The sequence below is a fragment of the Lissotriton vulgaris genome (genome assembly GCF_964263255.1).
Source record: "Lissotriton vulgaris chromosome 8 unlocalized genomic scaffold, aLisVul1.2 SUPER_8_unloc_1, whole genome shotgun sequence".
NCBI lineage: Eukaryota > Metazoa > Chordata > Amphibia > Caudata > Salamandridae > Lissotriton > Lissotriton vulgaris.
This window is the reverse complement of record NW_028240615.1, coordinates 3,516,038-3,539,638: the sequence shown is the minus strand read 5'-3', so window position 1 is coordinate 3,539,638 and position 23,601 is coordinate 3,516,038. Positions and strand designations below refer to the sequence as shown.

The following is a 23,601-nucleotide window of genomic DNA, read 5'->3' as shown; positions in this document are numbered from 1 at the left end:
AACATATCTACACATTGTAGGACATAAATTCATAAGTAGATACTTCATTTACAACCATTGATTCAGTAGTGCTAACATTTCTCCAGGAAAGCCACTTACCTGTATATTTCTGCGGTGCCCTTTTATAAAAAAAAAAGAAGCAACTCTACACAGCAGCCGCGTGTTTTTAATTTGTGCTGATTGCCACGCCCTCTGAGGCTTGTGTCTGTGACGTTGTTTACACCCAGGCCATAGTGTGGCCTGGGTGTTAAGTTAACCCATGTAAACATATTTGCAGCCTTTTGTGCTGCACAAACCAGAGGGAAAACCAGTGGATAATAAGGTTTTAGAAAAAGCACATCCATGACGTAATAAAATACCCAGCACATGGTTCAACACGCATGCTCAAGATTCAATATCTCAGTCGACATGTATTTAAAATATGCTACTAAAAACCATATTCCCGAATCTGTGCTGTGAACTCTGAAGCAACTTTCAAACCACAGCATGTGAAGTACTGGAATATACTGAAAAAAGATCAATGCGTTTGGTTTTGGGTCATAGAGTGAAGCAACGTCATTCTAGCTTTGTTTTTATTGCTGTTTTCATACACTTGGCTCCTTATCAAAGAAAGAGTTCAGTTGTTGACACTCTGCACTAGCTCACAACTATGGACTTCAGATCGGTATAAAAATAAATAAAACCATCATGAAGAAATGCACTAATGACGAAAACAAAATGAAGAACTCGTAATGAAGGTTTCAAATTGGCTTTAAACTGACTCATGGAACATTCTAGAACAACACAAATGCATGGCAACATTAACTCGTTCTATAACCCTACGTCTGACCTTAATTATAAGCATGTGTTTAACCCTATGTGGCTTGCACATAGTTGTCCAACTTTATAACTCGTTACTTCTGGAGCTTCTGGACAGCTACCCTGTTTTACAGGCTTGCTTACAATGGGCTTCAAGAAGACGGGGCCCGATTCACAGAACTAACTTAAGACAAAATCCTAAACTTACTACCATTTTGGTATTCACAGAAGGCACTTACTCATTTTGCTATTCACAGAATGCACTTACTCATTTCGGCATTCACAGAAGTTAGGAGGCCTAACTTTAGGACTCCTAAATGCCTTTTGTGAATACCGAAAGTCTTAAAATTATGATTTTTCTCACTTTAGGAGTAGTAAAGTTAGGACTCCTAACTTTACTACTCCTAAACGGAGAAAAATCCTAACTTTAAGACTTTTGGTATTCACAAAAGGCATGTAGGAGTCCTAAAGTTAGGAGTCCTAACTTCTGTGAATACCGAAATTAGTAAGGGCTAGATGCATCAAGCGTTTTTTTGTCGCAAACGCTGCAAATCGCAAAATAGCAGCGTTTGCGACAAAAAAAACGGGAAATGCGATGTATGAAAAAATCACATCGCAAATTTAAGGAATCGCAAAATTTGCGATTCCTTAACTTTGCGTCAGCATTTAAGGAATCGCAAATTGCGATTCCTTAAATGCTATGCATCAAGCATTTCCAATTAGCGATTTTCCCTTAAGAAATCGCAAATTACCACCAACTTGTTGTTGGTGGTAATTTGTGATTTCTTTTACAAATGCACTTTTTGCAATTTGTAAAGGTGGCATGTGACGCTCATAAATGCCTTTAGAGCATGTATGTACGCCATATGCGCACACATGTCAATTTCTGGGGTGCAGCAGGGTGTCCTTAAGACACCCTTGCACCCTTGAAATTATTCTCAATTTGCGATTAGCAAATTGCGAATCGCAAATTGAGAATAATTTCCCATTCCTTCCTATGGGCCTCCTGGCCCATAGAAATGAATGGGAAAGTATTCCTTAATTGCGATTAGCAATTTGCTAATCGCAATTAAGGAATTTTAAGAAATCGCTAAAAATTCGCGAATTTCTACATACATACCATTTTTCAAATCTCAAATAGCGATTCCTTAAAAATCGCTATTTGGGATTCGCAAAAGGGTATCTTGATACATCTAGCCCTAAATGCCTTCTGTGAATACCAAAATGAGTAAGTGCCTTCTGTGAATACCAAAATGGTAGCAAGTTTAGGATTTTGTCTTAAGTTAGTTCTGTGAATCGGGCCCACAGTGTCCCACATTTGGGCCATATCTTCATGTCAACTTCAGATATTCCATTTGCACTCTTTGGCGGAAGGTACTACCCAGCCACAGAGGAGCCTTTCCAGCCGTTGATGGGGATCAAATGTGTTCTAAAGGGGCACTGGTTTAATGTGATCCTTTGAAGGCAGAAGTGGACTGGGCCTGGAAGGAGATTAGGGGAGCAGGAGAAGAGTTTGAAAAAGCATGGAACTGCCATCTATGTGGTAGCACACAGAGGTCTGGGATGCTTTTTAAGTCACACACTATTCTGAAACGGGAAGAAGGTCACACTGTGTTAAAAATTTGTCAGAAAAACTGCAAAACCTGGCTGGAATAATTTCTATCTGCCATGCAGATGACTTTGGAAAGAATTATCCCCAGCTTTATGTTGAATCTCTTATACCGGAGGGCTGTTTTATAGGCTAATGAAGATAGCCTCCTACAGACGTAAATGTTCAGAGGAGTGATCCAGGTCATTTCCAGGGAGTCTCCCTGCTTTTTGCTTTTTTCGTTTAAAAAATATAAATTTTATTAGCATTTTAAATATGTACAAGAACAACAGGAAGCCAATGTACTGTATCACAGCTTATTAGTATGAAGTACATAGTATATCAACCACCCCTCACTCCCCCCCCCCCAGGCTCAGATCATCACATATAAAGAAAAAGTGAATTTCGTACAACATTGCATTAGTGACAGTTTCTATCGGCCAGTGGACTATTATTATGTTAAGTCCGGATGGAGTTAATCAGAGTCAGTCTTTTCACCCCGAGAAGTCTCCGTATCGTCTGTATAGAGTTGTCACCGCTTGGAGTCTCCTTGCTTGTTGAAATATCTATGTTGAAGTGTCTGGCTGGTAGAGAACTAGTAGACTGGTGGGTATTGGACGTTTAATTAGCCCGCCTACGTGAACCTTCTCTCCTCTGTCTAGAGAGTGGAGAAGTCTCTGAAGAAGGCCCGGGAAGCCTTGTGGATGGAGAAAGTCTGCACTTTTACAGAGAAACCTCAAGAATCAGTTGTAACTTGAAGTTCTGAAAGAAGACCTCTCTCCATCGTGAATCCCTGGGATGATGTCCAAGAAGGCTTTTCTGAAGCTATAGAGGGGATCACTGAAATAATATAGACTGCCAAAATATCGACCTGCAAAAATATTGTTGCCAAAATATCGACAGACAAAATATCGACTTTCTATCTACAAACAGGTAAGTACAAAAATATCGAGTTTAAAATATCGAGTGTTAAAAATATAGACTGTCAAAATATCGATTTTTTTATGTCTTTAAAATAAGTTAAAACTATTATAATATTACATATATTTAATATAAGCATTGTTAAAATTATTAAATAAATGTAACATAATTACATAATTAATGTAAATTTAAAAATTAATAATAATAATACATATATATATAAATACATGTTATTAATAAAACATATAGAATATATTTACCGTGGCATAGCAAAAGGTTTAAATTTAATGTAACCACTCCAGTGGGTGCTACAGTAGAGAAAGCGTACGCCTGTACCCCAAAAACCCAAAACTGACCCTGAACCCTAAAAATATCCCTGTACCCCAAAAACCCAAAACTGACCCTGAACCCTAAAAATACCCCTTTACCCAAAAACTGAAAACTGACCCTGAACCCTAAAAATACCCCTTTACCCAAAAACTGAAAACTGACCCTGAACCCTAAAAATACCCCTTTACCCAAAAACTGAAAACTGACCCTGAACCCTAAAAATACCCCTTTACCCAAGAACTGAAAACTGACCCTGAACCCTAAAAATACCCCTTTACCCAAGAACTGAAAACTGACCCTGAACCCTAAAAATACCCCTTTACCCAAGAACTGAAAACTGACCCTGAACCCTAAAAATACCCCTTTACCCAAAAACTGAAAACTGACCCTGAACCCTAAAAATACCCCTTTACCCAAAAACTTATTATTTATTTTAAATTAATTACCAATTATATTTTAATTATTTACCAATTATTATTTAATTAACAATTAGATTAAATTTACATAATTAATTAATTATAATAAAATTGCTTCCCACCCTATTCCCCTATAAACACACAACCCGCTACAGAAAATAAATTACAAAATATTAATTATTTATCAATTATTTATTTTAAATTAATTACCAATTATATTTTAATTATTTTCAAATTATTATTTAATTAACAATTAGATTAAATTTACATAATTAATTAATTATAATTAAATTACTTCCCACCCTATTCCCCTATAAACCCACAACCCGCTACAGATTTATATTACTCAAATATTATTAAATATTAATAACTTACCTTATTTTCGATATTTTTGTAGTCTATATTTTTTCTAGTCTATATTATGTCTAGTCTATATTTTTGATTCGATATTTTTGCTATTCTAGTCGATATTAGTCGATATTTTTGTTGTCTATATTTTGTCAAGTCGATATTTTGTCCTGTCTATATTTTTTCATCGATATTTTGTCCAATCGATATTTTGGAATCAATATTATGTCTGTTTACCCTATAAAGGCATTTGGAGTGTCAGGGAAGAAGTTACAGAACTTTTCCTAAACGTTGTGGTTCATAAAATGTTCATCTTAAGAGGATCCAAGACTAGATTCGACGGCACCCCAAAAAGATGCAACCTCGATGGCTACGTTTCCTACATAGGTTCCACTTGGATCTTTTGATATGAAGTCTGAGGTTTCTGTGGGGTCCCGTAAAACTTGTATCCTACCTTGTGAAGCCATATTAGGGTGCAGCCTCCAAACATGCCTGCAGAAGATGTTCAATCTCTAGAATTTTTTTTACGTCTAGAGGTGAAACATTTAACCGGGACAAATCCCTAAATTGTTCTCTAACCTTGTTACATCACCTGTCAGCCAGCAAACGGTGACTCAAAGGGTGACTCAGTATCAGTCTGCCATAGTTATTGATCAGCAGGACCCAATTGATTGTGTCTTATATCACTCCATCACCGGTCAGCCTCGAAGGATACCTGGGTTCTAGTGAATGCACCCCATTAATTTGCTTTGACAATAATTTACCATAATTGTTTTTATAATACTTTCTGAATCCTACATCCAATGATCTTCATTTTGGTGTCATTTTTCTCTTGGATTATTGTGAACAGCACCCCAATTATTTATATTTATTTCCCATTGTTCCTTTTGATACAGTTTTTCGTACCTCCAGATCAGTACTCCTGGTTTGTATATGTTTATTGCAATAGGTTTTGCCTTTTTAAATAAATTGTTTCCTAACGATAAAGCTGTTTTGAAGTTCTTGCACATGTATCACATCCACTATTCTTTGAGAAAGGTCTTACCGCTTATGTCAAATTACCAAGGCTAAGCCAGGAATATGTTGGAGAAATTCAACTAATAGAAATTAGACTGTTTTGGCTAAGTGCTCAGCCCTATCTGATAATAATGCGGGGTGAATGAAAGCCCTAAGTTGCTGATTCCTTAGATACATTACTTTTTAACATTGTCCTTGTGGTGCATGTGCTAACTGGACTAGAATTGACCTTACTACCAAGAACATAGAAAAATATTGAAGGGTATGGGTAGAGTTACCGCGTGTGATACTAGTATATCATGTCCTGTTATTTGCTTTTGTAAACAAGGAGGAAAAGTCTCATAGTTTAGGAATTCATTGCTTACTTTAATTTCATTTTTTGTGTTTGATCCAATAGTCTGTATGATCATATGTTGCTGATTTTCTCACTTGTGTTTCACTCATTATGCTTGGGCTTATTATTACAGCTTGGGCTTTTTCAAAACAAAGGTTGTTGAATAAAATATAAAACTATTTGTTTGCTAACTAAAAAAAATATCTATATAATGTTTTCACAAAATATGTAACCTCATTGAGAGAACCATTCTTTTTACTAAAAATAGAATTTGCATGCCCATGAAAAATAATATATGTAGGCAACTGGGAAAATACATTTGAAATTGTGGGGAACAGGTAAAGTCTCACAGTGGGAAATTCACTGGAAATAGCTAAAGAAGCAAAAATAATGTGATTTCTAAATCTCTATATCCAAATAATTTCATGTATTAAATGGAGCCAAGTCATAAAAATTATAGTCAGATAGATTTGAAGCATGGATCTAGCTACAGTGCTCGTTGCTGTAACCATAAAAGTGAAAGGACAGAGAAGGTCTAGAATTAAGGATCATTACAAAGTTGTCTGTTACTTCTAGGTTCTAGAACTATGTGTTAAAGAGAAAGGCAAGTTCTGACAATGTGTTCTAGGCTGTCTGATCTTGAGGAAGATTCAGAATGAGCTGAGGTTAGTTAAGAAGAACAAAATGATCCTTAATGCAGTTTTTAAGTCTTTTGTGGACTGTGTTTTCCATATATATTTACTATAGTTCAAGGCAGCAAAGTGGATTGTGTGTGCTCCTAAACAGTTTAAAAAGTCTAGAACAACATTTTTCGCTGGACTTTGGTAACTTACATCAATTTCAATTTGCACCAGGGCAGCCGCAATGAACGCCAGTGCTGCAAGGAACATTCCAACAGTAATCTTCTTGAGGGGCCTAGAGAAAATGTAGACATTTTGTCATGGCAGAGTTCATTTTTTTACTTTCCAAACCTAATGCTTTCCTTTACATTAAACTGAGTTGTACGTCATGGCAGTGCACCACCGATCATTTCATAAAACTGGTTAAATAGGGAGGAGGATGTGGCCTAACAGATAGGGCGGTCGAACTCGAAGCTGGGGAGCCCGGTTCGAGGCTCGGCACTGACGCTCAGCATTCTGTGATTCTGGGCAAATCACCTAATCTCCCCATTACTAACAAAAAAAATGAATGGTTCTGTCTGTAACGCAACTGGTGCTCATGTAAGCATTCTGATACCTTTGGATCTAGTTTATGTAATATAAAAGTGAAAATATATATATATATCAATATTTACAAATCTGATGCCAGATTTATCAATTGACTGCATTCAAAATACCTGTTCGAAGACCACCTTGGGTTTTGCTACTGTATCTTGCCACTTTGCTACACACTTTAAGCTTTGTGCCTTGCAAGTCAATGGTGAAACACAATGGTGACATTGCCACACCTCAAAGTGTGAGGGGCCCACTTCTACTTTGGCTAATATGTATATATCCATATGGTCTTTATATATTGAAAACCTAGCAGGAAAGCGGCACAGTGTGGCACACAAGACAAATAAACAGTCAGCATGTGATTGGAGGAGTTGCTGGTTTCTAGAGTGAAAGCAGACAGTTACTGCAACATCATGTTGTGCTCTTTAAAGATATGTGTCTTCAACTCTTTACTAAATTGAAGCAGGGTTGGGGCTGACCTGATGGATATTGGAATGCCGTTAAAGATCCTGGGTGAATAGATGGAGAGGATTTAAACAAAAATGTGCTTTTAACTCAAATCGATCGAAAGTTACTAACCAAAGTGGAACACATGGTGCAGGGAAGTGAGAGACCCTTTGCCAAAGTTAACTGGTCACTCTTTAGTTGCTCTTTGTTTTTTTTTAAGTATTAAACTGGTACAAATGAGGTGATAATTTTTCCCATTCATTAATAATGTGTTTTAAAGTGACAAATAGAGAACTAATACTGCTTAAGAATGTGACACATTAAGGTATGATGATGCACTGGTGAACAAATACATATGTACAATGTTTTTGTATTAAAGAAACGGAATTAAAAAGTTTTTAAAAAGTACAGTGTGTCGAGCACCACCAGATAGTGTGAGCTTGTCAGCTAGATATGAAGGGTTCTGTTTTTTTTAAATTCTTTTTTTTGTTCTTTATTGGATGCAGGGGTTCTGGTTGTGATGGCTTTGTAGATGATGTGGGTGGCAAGGGCAGTCAGCGGAGTTGGAAGAGGTGGTGGAGGTGTCTAGAAGGCAGTGGACCATTGAACTGCCACCATCCTTATAGGAGACTACAAGACCATCTCTGCTCAAGACTACCAGCTTTTCCATTGATCAGCCTCACTATCTGGTATGATGACCAATGTTATTTGAGACAATACATAACAAAGTTAGGTCTTGCATGAAAAGGAACAGGGGATCAAATATACAACATGTACTACAACTTCTTTCAATTATTTTAACACAAGGATCTCTGAGTAAAGATGAGGCATGTATGAAATCACTTAATGTTGATTACTGCTTCTTATATATTATGACACCCTTATTAATTGAAATACAAACTCATTTAACCTTTACCTCATCTAGTATTCAAAACTGTATTGATATAACAAACATATAAAAGATATACCAAGGAAATCTAGTATATCCTTTGGTGGAATTGAGCCTTTACAGAATTAGCACTTACCATAATTTTATTTTTTATTCACCAGTTTTAGGTTTGTATGAAAGGTGTCTTGCAACACCAAATTTTATCATACATTAGTTTCAAAGTTTGATAATTTTTTTTATAAAAACCCTATTTAGGCCACCCTTACCAGAACACTTCTATAAGCGATATTTTCCCTGCAGTCTTACGTGTTCACTTATTCCAAGAAAAAAGTGCCAACCCTTATACCAAACTACTCACTTTTTGGCAAATAAAAACTTGCATTACGATAAAAAAAATAGTCACAAGATTGTGAAATTATAAGCGTCTATGCCACTTCGACATTTATATCAGAGAAATTATCTATAACTTCACACTTAAGCTGGATGAAGGTGTGATCATTCTATCTTTGTGGTGCAGTTTGTTAGTCCTACACTGTGAGTTAGGTTTGTACAATGTTATCCATCTTTTCAAAAATCCTTGCAACAATAATTTAAGCACAATCCACCAGGGGGTGAATATGCTTCCACATTTAATTTTAATAGTCTTCTCAGAAGCGGATCATGACTATTGTCTTTTCCAAGCCCTTTATTTTTAATTTTACTGCCAACTCGAGGGAGTTGTGGTCATTATTCCTTGAGTAGTCACCTACACAGTGAGATGCTTCCTAAATTGACTCAGAGGTTCCTGTAATTGAATAACTCATCCTTTTGTGATACTTCAGGAATATTTATTAATTAATGTATCATAATGACTTCCATAGAAAGCAGTGTGGTATGCTGTGTTATGCTTACCATTCATATATTGCATTTGGCAAAAGTTTGTTGCACCCTCAAAATAGTGGTTGAGATGGAAGAGGAAAGTATCAGATAGATTCTCCTGGTACCCTGTATTGCAGTCATTGTAACAAAAGACAAGCACTGTTCGGTCCCAGTGGTGACATATTTTCAGGTCAGTTCACAATGCTGAACTTGGTTGTGCCACATAAGTAATACCATGACCTCAGAGTGTATCAAACTAAGCCACTGGGGTTTGCAACAAAGGCAACTTAAAGCCTGATACGGTATGCAAATTTACCGGTGATGCTTCTTGCATCACAAGTCTGGTATGGAAGGGATCATTTTCTGTGAAAAATAGTGTTACCGTTTGTCTATGCTCAGAACATGAAGCCATCATCCTTACATCCCTTCAGTTAAGTACAGGAGTGGCCCGTGCAGGTAATAGCAGTGGTGTGTGGTGGAGGGATTCAACAGATGACAATGGATCAAAATAATAGTGATTTGATCTTGGAAAAAAAAATTACAATTAAGCTTTCTTGAAGGTTGTTTCCAAAATATAGAAAGAATTAATCAACTCAAAGACACTAAACTTTACAGGGAAGAGGTGTGGCGCTGCGGCCAGGACAACAGACACCGTACGCTGGGGTTCACGGTTCGATCCCTGGCACCAGCGGCAGGTCAGCCCAGCACCATGTGACTCTGGGCAATAGCTCACTTAATCTTGCCGGTGGCCCCCAGTGCCGGGATGCCTCTGGGTAGCTGTGTGCTTTACAAATACTGGATTTACATTGACATTAAAGCCAATATAGAGAAAATACTGTATTAATGTAATGTACCCATTTACAACTTAAAGTGCATAAACCAGAGACATCAGATTCACATAGCAGTTTGTCTCTTAAAAGCTGATCTCTCTGGCAGCTGTCAGTTTGTAAAAAAATCTGGTGCATTGGGCATTAGGAGATAATTTGCGAGGGGGGCCCGAAATATTGAGTGCCTTAGGGCCTCCACAGGTTTTAATCCGGCACTGATCACAGGGGTGCCTAAGGTGCTATACATGTTGCAATAAGCACTGATTAAGGAAATATGTTTCTTTTAGATTTGTTGTTTGTACATTTACTGCAAATGGACATCTTTATAGTCTGGCATCGATCCAGCCCCACCCAATACCCCTAATTTAGCAAGACTTACGTGAAGTTGAGTTTGCATTTTCTGATCAAAGGGTAAAGGCAACCATCCACAATCGGGACAAGTATGAGGATCAGGATGGGGTTCACGGTCTGTTGTGAGTAATAAAGGGACATACAATTATTGAACATCTAAACTCCACCTCCTGAAGAGAATGCAAGCCTTATAGCCATACCTTGGGAGCTTACCTGCATCTGATCAGGCTGTATGGTAAGGGCTCCCTAGAACATGAAAAACAAGTAATAATGAATGAATGAACGAAGTAGTAATTCTATTTTAAGATTTGTGCCCCATTTTTGGCTTAACGAAAAACATATAAACATACAAAATGTTCATAATTTGAAAATACCTACTACAGCATTACAGTAGTTTAAAACATTCTATTAAATTGTTATCAGTTTATTTTAGCAAATATATAACATTCCATTTATAAAGGCTTATTTTATCTAGTTCGCTTACAAACAGCTAAGGAACATTCTTAGCGCATCTAAAGATTTACAGCAGATGAATACAGGATCAGTTGATTCAATGTCAATTTTGTGCAGTTAGCAAAGTAAGTACGAAAGGAAACAAGAACAACACTCACAAAGTTTCCGTCCATTGTAGTGGCTTGCAAAGTCCATCTAGAACCCTTCAGGAAAATAAATGACATAAGAATTTGAGATACCGAAGAAATTCACTATAGTCTTACTCACACACTGAAAAATCAAAACCACACATCCAAGAGAGACATGAGATAATCTGTGTCTATTTTAACACTACCTTTATTACAATATTCAAATGAGAAATATACCCAGATTGGGAGGGAAACCCCTTTAAAACAAATACACACTTTAAGTCGCTTGGATATCCTACTGGTGTCCTCTTTAATACTACTATTGGAGGACCACACACATTGCCCACATTATATAAAGACCTAACCTTACAGCATGGGTAGGTAATCACCTCTCCTGCCCTATTGTGGTCAGACAATCAACAGAGAGCCCTAACAATAAAATCCTTGATTTCATCAATCAATCAATCAATCAATCAGGACATTTGTTAAGCGCGCTACATACCCGTGAGGGTCTCAAGGCGCTGGTAGGGGGGGGGGGGGGGGGTACGGGGGGTTGCTGCTACTGATCGAAAAGTCAGGCTATGAGAAATCTTCTGAAGGTCAGTAGATCTTGGGTCTGCCGTAGGTTGGTTGGGTTAGGGTATTCCAGATCTTGGCGGCGAGGTGGTTGAAGGATCTGCCGCCGTGGGTCGTTCTTCGGATGCGGGGGACTGTTGCGAGGGCGAGCCGGTTGAGCAGAGCTTGCGGGTAGGGGTGTGGAAGCTGAGTCGTCTGTTGAGGTACACTGGGCAGGCGTTGTGGAGAGCCTTGTGTGAGTTGATGAGGAGTTTGAAGGTTATCCTCCTATTGACAGGGAGCCAGTGTAGGTCTCTCAGGTGGGGTGTGGTGGGGCTGTGGCAGGGGATGTCGAGGATCAGTCACGCCGAGGCGTTCTGGATGCGTTGCAGCCATCTCAGGAGCTTGGTTGACGTTCCTGCGTAGAGGGCATTTCCATATTCCAGCCTGCTGGTGACGAGGGCCTGGGTGACTGTTCTTCTTGTTTCGGTGGGGATCCACTTGAAGATCCTGCTGAGCATTCGGAGGGTGTTGAAGCAGGAAGAGGAGACAGCGTTGACCTGTTTAGACATGGAGAGGGTGGAGTCGAGGATGACCCCCAGGTTGTGTGCGTGGTCGATGGGTGTCGGGGCTGTTCCTAGTGATGTCGGCCACCAGGAGTCGTCCCAGGCTGAAGGGATGGAGCCGAGGATGAGGACCTCCGTCTTTTCCGAGTTCAGCTTCAGTCGGCTGTTCTTCATCCATTCAGCAATGGCCTTCATTCCTTCGTGGAGGTTGGTTTTGGCGGTGTGAGGGTGTTTGGTGAGGGAGATGATCAGCTGGGTGTCATCGGCGTAGGAGATGATGTTGAGGTTGGGCTGTCTGGCGACGTGGGCGAGGGGTGCCATGTAGATGTTGAAGCGCGTTGGGCTTAGGGAAGAGCCCTGGGGTATGCCGCAGAAGATCTCGGTGGCGGTGGAGCGGAAGGGTGGGAGGCGGAAGCACTGAGTTCTGCTGGAGAGAAAGGATGTGGTCCAGTCCAGGGCCTTCTCTTGGATCCCGGCGCTGTGTAGGCGTGTTCGTAGTGTGCGGTGGCAGACCGTGTCGAAGGCGGCTGACAGGTCCAGGAGGATGAGGGCTACTGTTTCCCAGTTGTCGAGCAGGCTCCTGATGTCGTCAGTGGGGGCCATGAGGGCGGTTTCGGTGCTGTGGTTGCTGCAGAAACGGACTGGGATGGCTCCAGGATGTTGTTGTCCTCGAGCTAGCAGGTCAGTTGTTTGTTGACGATGTTCTTGGGGACCTTCGCAGGGAACGGGAGCAGGGAGATGGGACGGAAGTTCTTGAGGTCCTTGGGGTCCGCCTTGGGCTTCTTGAGTAAGGCGTTGATCTCAGCGTTCATCAGATTCCCATACAACATATTGCTCAGAAGCTTGCCAACGGGATCACTCAGAATATCGTAATCTTTGTCTGACTTTAGAGGCCTGCTCCCATCCTTCTTTGGCCTTCTGTTTCTACCATTGCATCTCCAACAAGATGCCCACACATTTCTGGAATCAACGCATGTATATTTTCCATCTTTCCAAGACATTCCTAGCTGTGCCATTTGCAGCAAACCATCTTCACTACCTTGATAATGAATTGTTTTTTTTTTTTTCACAACCAATTTTATTGAGCAGAAGAGTATTAAGAATGTGGTATCTTCACACACCAAGATCCCCACAACAGTATCAATGTAACGGTGACATACATAGTAATCCATGAAGCAAGTGTCAATGAAGCTCAGCTTTAAAGATGCCCTAACAGCCCACCCCAACCCCAACTACACCCCCACCCGTACCCAACACCCCCCCCACCACACATGTACAGAAGCAACACAAATACGATATACATAGAAGAAGCAGGTATAATGCAACCAGGGCTTTGCCATTCGGGCCAGAAGTGTCACTGTGATCAAATGTCCTCCTCCTGCTCCGCCGGGGGTTCCAAGGACAGGCCACGGTAGTCGGCCCACCGCTTCCAGATCTTGAAATGTTTGCGTGGGCAGCCCCGCGCCTCAAAGACCGGTTTTTCAAGGCCCATAAAGTAGTCCAGCCCAGCCTTCCATGCAGACAGGGGGGGGGCCCTCACAGATTTCCAGGCCCGAGCCAGGTCACGCTTGGCCACGACCAGGCCCAGGAGCAACAGATGGCGCTTATACATGTTGCCCCCAACCCCTTCCATAATATGCAGCAGGCCTAGCCGGTGGGTTCGAGGAAGATCCCAGCCCAGGACCTCAGCCAGGCAACTCCATATGCCCCTCCAGAATCCAGCCAGGCGACCACACGACCACACCGTATGTAGCAGGGAGCCAGGCACTTCCCCACAGCGCAGGCACTCCGGCGACGCAATCAAACCAGCCTTCCACAGACGTTCACGTGTATAATAGGCACGATGCAGGTATTTGAACTGTATCAGGCGGAGCCGAACCGCAACAGCGGTGCCGCGCGGGGACTCCAGCGCCTCCCTCCAATCGTCCTCATCTAGGGCGCCCACGTCCACCTCCCACGCCTCCCGAAGGGAGCTGAGAGTGGAGGAGCAGTGAGTAACAAGTGACTGATAGATCCTAGAGACCTTCTTGTCTCCCAAGTCTCCCATAAACACTTTCGCCTCAATTGGGCTGAACTCCGGCAGGGAGTCGAGGCCGGCAATGCTCGGGGCAAGGGCATGCCTCAGCTGGAGGTAACGGAAGAACTGGGACTGAGGCATCTGGAACTCCACACGGAGGTCCTCAAAGGACTTGAGGGTGGCGCCCGATACGACCTGGCCCAGTTGTGTAATTCCAATAGCCTCCCAACCCTCAAACCCGGCCAGGGCCGCCAGTTCCGGGAGCATGCCATTGTGCCACAGCGGCGTTTCAGCTGTTAATTTGCCCCACCAACCCATGCGGCGCAGAGACTGCCGCCACACTGCAAAGACCACTTTAGTTACCGACGGCAACCCACGGCGTATACGGGCCGAATAAAGAATGGTGTGGAGCGTACGATCACCCATGAGATGTCTCTCCAGGGCATAGGCCGGGTCACTCCTATCCCCGTACCACCAGTCATTGAGGACAAGCAGGTGTGACGCCTGGTAGTAGGAGAGGAGGTCGGATGTGGCCAAGCCACCACAGTATGTGGACAGAAAGCACGTCCTCAGGGCCACCCTGGCTGCACCGCCATCCCACAGGAAGCGGCTCAGCACAGAGTTCACCTGGCGGAACCACTCCATGCCAATAGGGTGCGGGAAATTTTGGAGTTGGTACAACAGCCTCGGCAGCGCCACCATCTTAAAGATGGCCGACCTCCCAAAGATTGTGAGGGGCATCCTGGACCATGTTTTGACATCTGTCTGGACCCGTTCCCACACCGGCAAGACACTGCGTGTCCAGGCCACGGCTCGCGAGGTCGAGAGGAAGACACCCAGATACTTCAGGCCGTCCGTCGCCACGCGCAAGTCGGCGGCCCAAGGGTCGGCAACCACTCCGCCATGTAGAATCCACAGGGTCGATTTAGACAGATTAAGGTGAAGCCCCGAGACCTCGCCAAACCCCCGCATGATCTCCAAAACTCGGGGACCCGAGCGCCGCAGATTAGTGAGGAACAGGAGGACGTCGTCCGCATAGAGTGCAATCCTATCTGTTAGGTTATCGTTCCAGACAAAGCCACGTAGATGGGCGTCCATTCGTATCCGCGACGCCAGGGGCTCCATGGCCAGGGCGAACAGATAGGGGGACAGCGGGCAACCCTGTCGAGTACCACGTCCGATTTGGAAGCGCCCAGAGACCGCACCGGCTACACGGACCGACGCCGTAACATTGGTGTATAGGAGACGAATATAGGACAAGAAAACAGGCCCTAGATTGAGGCGGGCCAGCAAGGCGAACAAATACGCCCAACTCACCGAGTCAAAGGCTCGGTCCATGTCCGCAAGAAGGAGTGCGGCCTGTTCATCCCTAGCACCCATGGCGTCGATCGCTGCCTGTGCCCGCCGGATATTATGCCGGGTGGCCCTGCGCGGCATGAACCCGGCCTGGTCAGGGTGGACCAGGTCGGCGATGTGGGGCAGAAGGCGGTTCGCCAGGGCTTTCGCCAAAATCTTGGCCTCGATGTTGAGAAGGGAGATCGGCCTGTAAGAGTCGTGCCGGTCCGGCGCCCTGCCCGGCTTCAAAAAGACCACAATCTCGGCATGACGCCAGTCAGGTGGCAGCTCGCCTCTAGTCCGCGCTGCCTCCAGGGCGTTGCGAAAGTGGGGTCCCAGCTGAACGTGGAACTTTTTATAAAATTCGGCAGGATAACCGCTCGGGCCGGGCGCCTTCCCAGTATTCAACTGGCCAAGGGCTTCCCCAAGTTCCTCGGATGTAAGCGGGGCCTCCAAGGCCGTTCTAGTCTCATCCGGGACTGCCTGTGGGAGTAGGTCGTCCAAGTATGAGGCAATCTCGCCCTCCACCAAGGGGTCACGAGGAGCGTATTGTGCCTCGTAGTAGCAGGCAAAGCTAGCCGCCAACAGACCCGGGTCGGTCATGACCGAGCCGTCCTCCGCCGTAAGGCCGGGCAGCTCTAGGGGCTGGAAAGTCGCCTGGCAAAGCCTATGCAACATGGTGCAGGACTTATCGCCCCACTGGTACACCCTGCTGCGCGTGGCGAGCCACGCCTGTCGGGCCTCCTCGTACAGGACCGAGGCATACGTCTGCTGGGCCTGCAGGAGCCGTCGCACGACGCCCTCGTCACCCCCGAGTCGACCACGCTGCTCCAGCTCCTCCACGCGGGCCGCGGCAGTCACAATGGCTTCCCGACGCTCCCGCCGAGCGGCCGCACACCAAGTTATATCAATGCCCCGGATCGTAGGCTTCAGCGCCTCCCACACAACAATGGCATCGACACCCCCCACTAAGTTCTCGCGCCAGAAGTGATCGATCGCTTCGCGTAAATGCGTCACGTACTCCGGCCGCTGCAGCTGCCAGGCGGACATACGCCAGCGAAAGGGTTGCCGTTTAGAGGGGAGGGTCACGGTGGCTAGGACAGGGGAATGATCCGAGAGGCCCCTGGGGAGTATCGCGGCATCCCTGATACGGCCCAGACAGGCACCCGGTACAAACAGATAGTCGAGTCTCGAGAAGGACCCATGCACCGCCGATACATACGTGAAGGCCTGCCCCGCAGGATGAAAATGCCGCCACACATCAATCCAGCCCAGACTACGCACAGTCGCACACAATCGGGTGGGAGCAGCCGCGGGGGGGGGTTAGACACTACATGTGCTCGCCTCAGGCGGTCCAGGCCCACATCCATGACCTCATTCCAATCACCCCCCACCATGGTCAGGACCTCGGGGATTTCGTCCCACAGCGCAAACAGCCGCTCAGACAATGCCCATTGCAGGGGGGGAGGGGCGTAAACACTTCCAAAGACCACCGGCTCGGAACCCAGTAGGCCTTTAATAAAGACAAACCTACCCTGAGGATCAATCCATTGCTTCTCATGAACATAGGCCACCCTACGATGTACCAAAATGGCCACCCCCCGTGATCCCCTCATAAAGCCAGCATGATAAACCTGTTGATAGCCGAACCTCTGAAGGCTAAGGGCCTTGGAGCCCAGCATGTGAGTCTCCTGGAGCAGGAGTACATCCACCATCTCCCTCTTCCCCCACCGCAGCACAGCCCCACGCTTGATCTTATCCAGGATACCCCGCACATTCCATGTCACCACCCGCAGGGTCTTCGAAGGAGACATAAGCGCAGTATCAGCCATTGTCAATACACAGTCCAGAATCCGGCCCTCCCTCCCACCCTGGTGCAACCCGCAAATCGACAAGAATCAAAGCCTCAGACATGTGTGGACCCACCCCCCCAGCCCGCAAACTCAGCGCCCCCTTCCCAACCCAGAACCCCCCCAACCAGCGCAACACCAGAACTCCCCCCCACGCCCCACACCCACCACCCCAATACCTCAGAAAACATTGAAGTATCTGTCGCGGCATGGAGAGACCCGGGTCCAAAACCGAGGACCCAGGGCCCGCCATACCAATGGATCCCAACAACCCCACAATGACACACACACCACCCCCCCAACAACACTCACATCCGTGAGGGTCTGAGGCCCACAAACGGTACCCCCCGAGCCCCACTGCGTCCCCATGGCAATAACTGGAGTCTTCACATGGGAACCGACTGGCACATCAAGGACAGAATGAAACAGTCTCACCAGCCAAAGCAGAGCAGTTCAGTATTCAGCATACAAAGTGCGTGCAGACCCAGCAAAGTTCAGCTGCCCGCATCGGAGTGCTCCGAGTCCCTGGCACCACCCGATTGCGATGCACTGGCGGAAGCCGATCTCTTCTTGGAGCGAGATCTCCGATGGCGGCCCTTCCTGTTTGGGCGATCCGTCCGTTCCGGCGACGATCCCTGGGACCTGCCCGGGTCCAGCCCCGGCTGGGCATGGGGCCTGAGTCGCACCGCCTCATCGGTCCAGCGGAACACCTCCTCCGGCGAATCAAAGAAATGGGTCCGAGACTGATATATTACTCGCAGGCGAGCCGGATACAGGAGCGAGTATTGGAGCTTGAGGCCCCTAAGCTTAGCCTTAGCGTCCATGAAGGATTGCCTCTGTTGCTGCACCATCTTCGTGTAGTCCGGGAAAATCATGATAGTATGATTCTCGAAGGCGAGTGAGCCCTTGTTCCTCGCCTCCCGCAGGATAACATCCCGGTCATGATAGTTCAGCAGGCGAGCGATAACAGGCCGTGGGCGCTCGCCCTCCGGCGGCCGCTGGGTCAGAGCCCTGTGGGCCCTCTCAATCACGAAGCACGTAGACAGTGCCCCTTCGGGGAGCCAGCTTTCCAGCCACCCGGTTAGGAACCGCTCCATGTTGTCCTTCTCGCACCGCTCTGGAAAGCCAATGAAGCGGAGGTTGTTGCGCCGCGCGCGCCCTTCTGCATCTTCCACGCGGGCCGCCAGTGTCTTTTGGATGCTTTCCACCTCCGCCAGTCGCTTCTTTAGGCCACCAATGTCCGCCTCGGTCTCCGTGATGCGGGTCTCCGCCCCAGCGATCCGCTCCACCGCGTTGCGGAGGTCCTGGCGCAGGAGCGTGACATCCGCCCCAACCGCTCCAATCTTGGCATCGAGCATGTCTCGGGATTGGGTGATGGCCGCCAGTATAGCTGCATTGTCCGGCCCAGGGCCACCGCTGCCACCGGCCGCCCCGGCGCCACCACTCGGCCCGGTGAATTTATCAATGGGGCCATGTTTAGGCGGGCCACCTCCTCTGTCCCTGGTCATGGCACACGCTGAGCAGGGCGGACACCACCCCCGAACCCTCGGGCACTGTCACAAGTCCTGAGCGGGACGGCCCAGATGAGGCCCCAGATAGGAATGCGGGCCGGCCGCCGTGACCGGGTGTCGCGCAAATCGAGGTCCCGGCGTCACCCAGGCGGGACAGGCCGCACCCGCACTCGTCCCCACGAGCGGCCGTCCAAAGTACAAAAGGAAGAAGCTGTGGGTCCGTGGTCTGTGGGCAGCCGTATCCAACGGGCCGGGCCAGGAGGGGCAGATCGGATGCCACTGCCGTCCGCCAGTCCGTCACCGGCCGCCTCGGGGCTCAAGGAACCCCGTCTCCAGACTGTCGCGGGGCACGCCTCACCGCCTCCGCTCGTTGGTCACACAGGGGGAGAGCCGATGGGTAGGAGCTGTTGGCACCGCCCCGATCTCCAGACGATCGCGGCCAAAGAGATGAGCCAAGGGCGGCGTAGCGGATGCCACCCGCGCCCGCCAGATCGCAACTGCCACCAGGCGTCGTGAAACTCGAGGACCCCGGCCTCCGGCCGGCCACCAGGCCGCACTCCGCCGCCGCCTCCCTCCGATCGCAGGAAGGGAAGAAATGCAGGATCGACACACCAAAGGAGACAGGAGACTTCACCAGATCGAAAGCAATCACTGGGTACCAACAGTGGGCTCGGGGGTCAGGATAAATGATCGAATTAAGTCCGGGCCGGCGGGAGCTCTACAAGGCTGCGACCGCCATCTTCGCCCGCCAAGCCACGCCCCCTCATGAATTGTTTTTTTTTTAATCTCAATGAGGCACTTGCACTTTTCCCCCATTAATTTCAGTTCATGGAAGTTGCCAGTTCTCTGCAGATCTTTATTCAGTACAGAATTGTTCTTCCTGGCATCACCAAGGATTTGTTCCTTATTGTGAGTGACCATGAATCCTGAATTTCAATGCTGACTCCTGCCAAACTGCTCATTGCTCCGTGTTGCCCTCACAATCTTAATATGGAGGACATCCATCTCTAAACTGAAGCAAGGATGTTTGAATACCTGGGTCATCATGAAATGCATCAGGCCATCCCCTTCCACTGCTTCGACTGGACCAATGATTCTAATTTGGATCTACATTGCACAATTTGCCATGTATTCAATTCTTTTGGCCAACGCTCTTCTTTTATAAGCCTATAAATTCTGGAAATGCTTCCTTGTTTTTCTTTCTAATCACTCTGGTTCTCACTTTTATAGTCGCAAATCCAACGTCTATCAGAATCCTTCAATCATTTTGCATATTTGGGTTTCCCTTTGGCCTCCATTTGAATTACTCGATCCTCCTTTTAGCATCTAGTACTAGCTCTTAGCTTGGTGAGGGCTGCTTGAAGGTTAGTTTGGCTGGTGCTCTTCCTTTTTTCTGGTTCTATGTCTCTATCATCACCATTGCCCATATTTCCCTAGTGCTTTGGCCAAAGGAGCTTGTTTCTTTACTACATTCTACCTTATAAGCATGTTGGAATTACTGAAATGTAATCCCAATATTCAGAGTTGTATGGTATTACCACAAGCTTGCTAATTCTCATGCCGCACATTTTTCCAGATGAATTCTGGATTTCTACTATCAATTTCTTGGAACATTTGGTGCAATACCTAAATCAGTCCTACATTCATTGTAAATGTATCCACCAGAGATTTATTCACAATGTGTTTCGGAATATTTGGTAAACACAATACATGCAGGCATTGCTAAAGCAATTAATAGGCACTCAATATGCCTATTGCAAGACAGCTGTTATTTCATTAGAAAATCATTTACTTTGCCATTGTATGAAGCAGGGACAGATTTTAACATTCCTTGAAAGTGTTCATAATGGGTTTCCTTCTCTTTTTACTAATTTATCATGGCACATAGCACGCCAGAACTGTGTGGTACCAATTCTAATGACTTAGTCTTTGCAACTGAACAAGAGGCTGCAGACATTTAGACATACCCATCAATTCTGAAAGGATCAGCCCAATGAAAAATCTAACTAGCTGTTGGCAGACATGGTTTAATAGACAGATCTGCTGGAAATGCTTCAGTTGTGCCCAGTTAATACAAAAGAGAACTAATAAAACTTGTTTTTATATATTGCTGTGCAATGTAGCAATACTCTCTGTAAGCACTTTAAAAAATCAGTGTTATTGATCCCCAAGGTAATGGTTAGCAGTGCATCGACTTTGAGAGGATGAAAGTCTTAGATGAATTTGTCATAATTCAAACTTGTGACTTACAGGCAACAGAAACATTTCAGAGGCAAGTACTTTGCTGAGTCATGTTATAAGCCATGTTGCCAGCTCACTGCAACAGGTTGGGATCAAGCCAGTAACTATAACAGAATGATGACTGGATCCAACATTTCTGGTTAAACTTCTTTGACTAGCTTTAACTAGTTGATCTGTTTTAGATACATTTCAGTTTTATTTGGCACAAATTGTATCGTAGGGTTTCAGACTTCTTGACGTCATAAAAATCAAAAGAGACCGACAAAATTCAAAGGGTATGCACTAAAACACATCCTAAATCCTAGAATTCAACCCCAAACTGATCTCTACGTGAAATTTACAGAAAGAAAAATGGCCAAAAGCAATAGTAGGCTGGGGCCAATTTTATTCTGACAAATAACCTAGAAAACAGTCGGCAGAAGAGATGAGAGGCACAACTTTACAGGAAGAGCATTCCTGGTCTTTGGGAACAAGCTAGAAAAACATTGGGATTGAATCTCGTTGTTGTTGAATCTTGGAGTTTTCCAAAGACTAGCTTACTGTATAAACCCCTAAGGTATGGGTTTTCAAACCAGGGGTGGGCCCCCTATGGGGTCCTCGAATGATCCCATGGGGGGTGCCAGGCATAGGTCAAAAGAAGCATTATGCTGATAACTGTGGTTAAAAGCAGGGGTGAGCGTCAGTAAGCTGCTCTGTAATAGGCCATCACTAACCTCTTTTGTCATGTATATTATGGCTGGGAGTTTGTGTCAAAAGGAAAGGGACTCCAAATATTCTTCAAACCTCCCCGCCCCCATTTCCGATAATCACACTGTGGATACTTTTACACATAAGTAAGATTTGCCTGACCAGAATAGTATGCTTGGCAATCATGTACCTGATTGCATTTTTAAAACTGCAACAGAATTTCTCTGCTACTGCAGTGTTTAAATAAGTCTAGACATATTTAAACATTACTAATTTAATGGCATAATTGTGTAAAAATCTATCGGGGGCTCAATGAATTTTCTTTGCCACTGGGGGGGGAGGGGGTAGGAGTGGAGCATAAAGGTTTGAAGACCACTACCCTAGGGTTTCCAGATGCCTTACTCTACCCTGCAGGTGGGCTGCTTTATATGAAAAACAAATACCTTTCCAATCCGGGGGGCATATTATCAAGGACCGGTGTTAAAATTATCACCGTTTTATCGGCAGGAAACTGCTGATAAAACAGCGATAATGGGCTTGATATTACGCCCTTGTTAATTCCCATAGAAGCTCATGTTAACATCAGAATAGAGGTTATGTAAGTGAAACTATTTGCACCAGAAATATCATACATGCAACTGTGGTCCCCCTGTCCTCAGCAGAAGCAAACATAACATATTAAAGTACTTAGAATCTGTTACCTGTTGATCATAGAGGGCCCAAAACATAGGGAGTGGAATGTACAGGAACAGAACCTTCACCACCATCTTGATCTGTGCAATAAGGCGCTCCTATGGTAAAGATAAATTACATGAAAATGCAGGTTGACTTTCAGGAGAAAAACAAAGAATACATCAGGGCCTGTGCCATAGAAAAAGATTTTAGACTAAGTAATTCTTCCTGAAAGGAAATAGTTGGAGACTCATGGCTTGACAAAGCCTCTAGAAGGGGATATCTGGCCAAGTTTAAATCTTCAATTTTGATCCACTCAGCATACTGCTTGTGAACACACTGATCTTAAGCATCAACAAGTTATTTTCTTTGAGTTTATATTCTAACATCCATACTATACTGCAGTGATACAAGTGCTCACATTCGCCCGACCACTGTTTTTTTTGTTGCTGCTTTTGATTGTATAGAGAGGGTTTTGGTGGGAATGTTAAAGTTTTATGCAGAATCCACTTGTGCATGAATGTCAGTAAGGTGTTACCAATGGCTACCAGTGGCTACCCTTTTGTATCCCTGGTGCTGCTCATGCCGCCCTGCTCTCAGGGGCCATAAAAGCATTTGCCGCCCAATAAATTATTTACCTTCTGCATTTCCCACCACTTGCTCTTTTCTAAGACCTTAAGCAACAAATAGGAGGCTGTGGAGAGTCTAAGGGTGGGATAAGTGTACAATCCTTTGATGTGTGTGTCATGTCTACTGCTACCCTTGTCACTTTTGTAAACCAACATTCATCCTGTGGAGTACAGAGTACTGAGATGGACCTGCACAGGCATGGACAATTGTCAGAAGTCTGCATGCAAGAGACCAAAAGGCTGTATAATGGAGTATCTCCATGCAGTTAGAACTCCTATCACAAACAAGTAGCAGAATAAGGAGCCTACACTGGAAATTCATTGAGATGAAATGGGAATGGCTCAGCTTTATTATGGCATCCCTCTCCTAAAAATAGAGCATTAAAGGTGGCTGAGCTAAAGGTGAGATCTGGGCCCTACAAAAATGTAAATTATGTATGAACTATTTTTTACAGCTACGGATGGGGTCCCTTAGGGCCAATTAAAGCTTGCGGAGGGGGCTATGTAGCTCCCTCCCCTAAATACCAATGGTGGGTCCCAGGGGATTGGGTCCCCTGGGACAAAACTGGCTTGGGGAGGTGAGCTGCTTGCTCCCCTCCTGGTTTGGCTGCCTTTGGGG

At 45.3% G+C, this 23,601-nt stretch overlaps 1 protein-coding gene across 3 annotated transcripts in view; it reads right to left on the bottom strand.

Annotated features, from left to right (window-relative positions):
- The window catches only part of SLC15A1 (solute carrier family 15 member 1), a 126,978-nt gene that overhangs the window by 36,263 nt on the left and 67,114 nt on the right, over positions 1–23,601 (bottom strand). For all 3 annotated transcript variants that reach the window (XM_086947873.1, XM_086947875.1, XM_086947874.1), the window contains exons 10-14: positions 22,383–22,472; positions 10,950–10,994; positions 10,552–10,584; positions 10,367–10,455; positions 6,586–6,667 (exon numbers count right to left, since the gene is read on the bottom strand). In XM_086947873.1, coding sequence (XP_086803999.1) covers positions 6,586–6,667; positions 10,367–10,455; positions 10,552–10,584; positions 10,950–10,994; positions 22,383–22,472 — 339 coding nt within the window. The remainder of the gene's footprint in view (positions 1–6,585; positions 6,668–10,366; positions 10,456–10,551; positions 10,585–10,949; positions 10,995–22,382; positions 22,473–23,601) is intronic.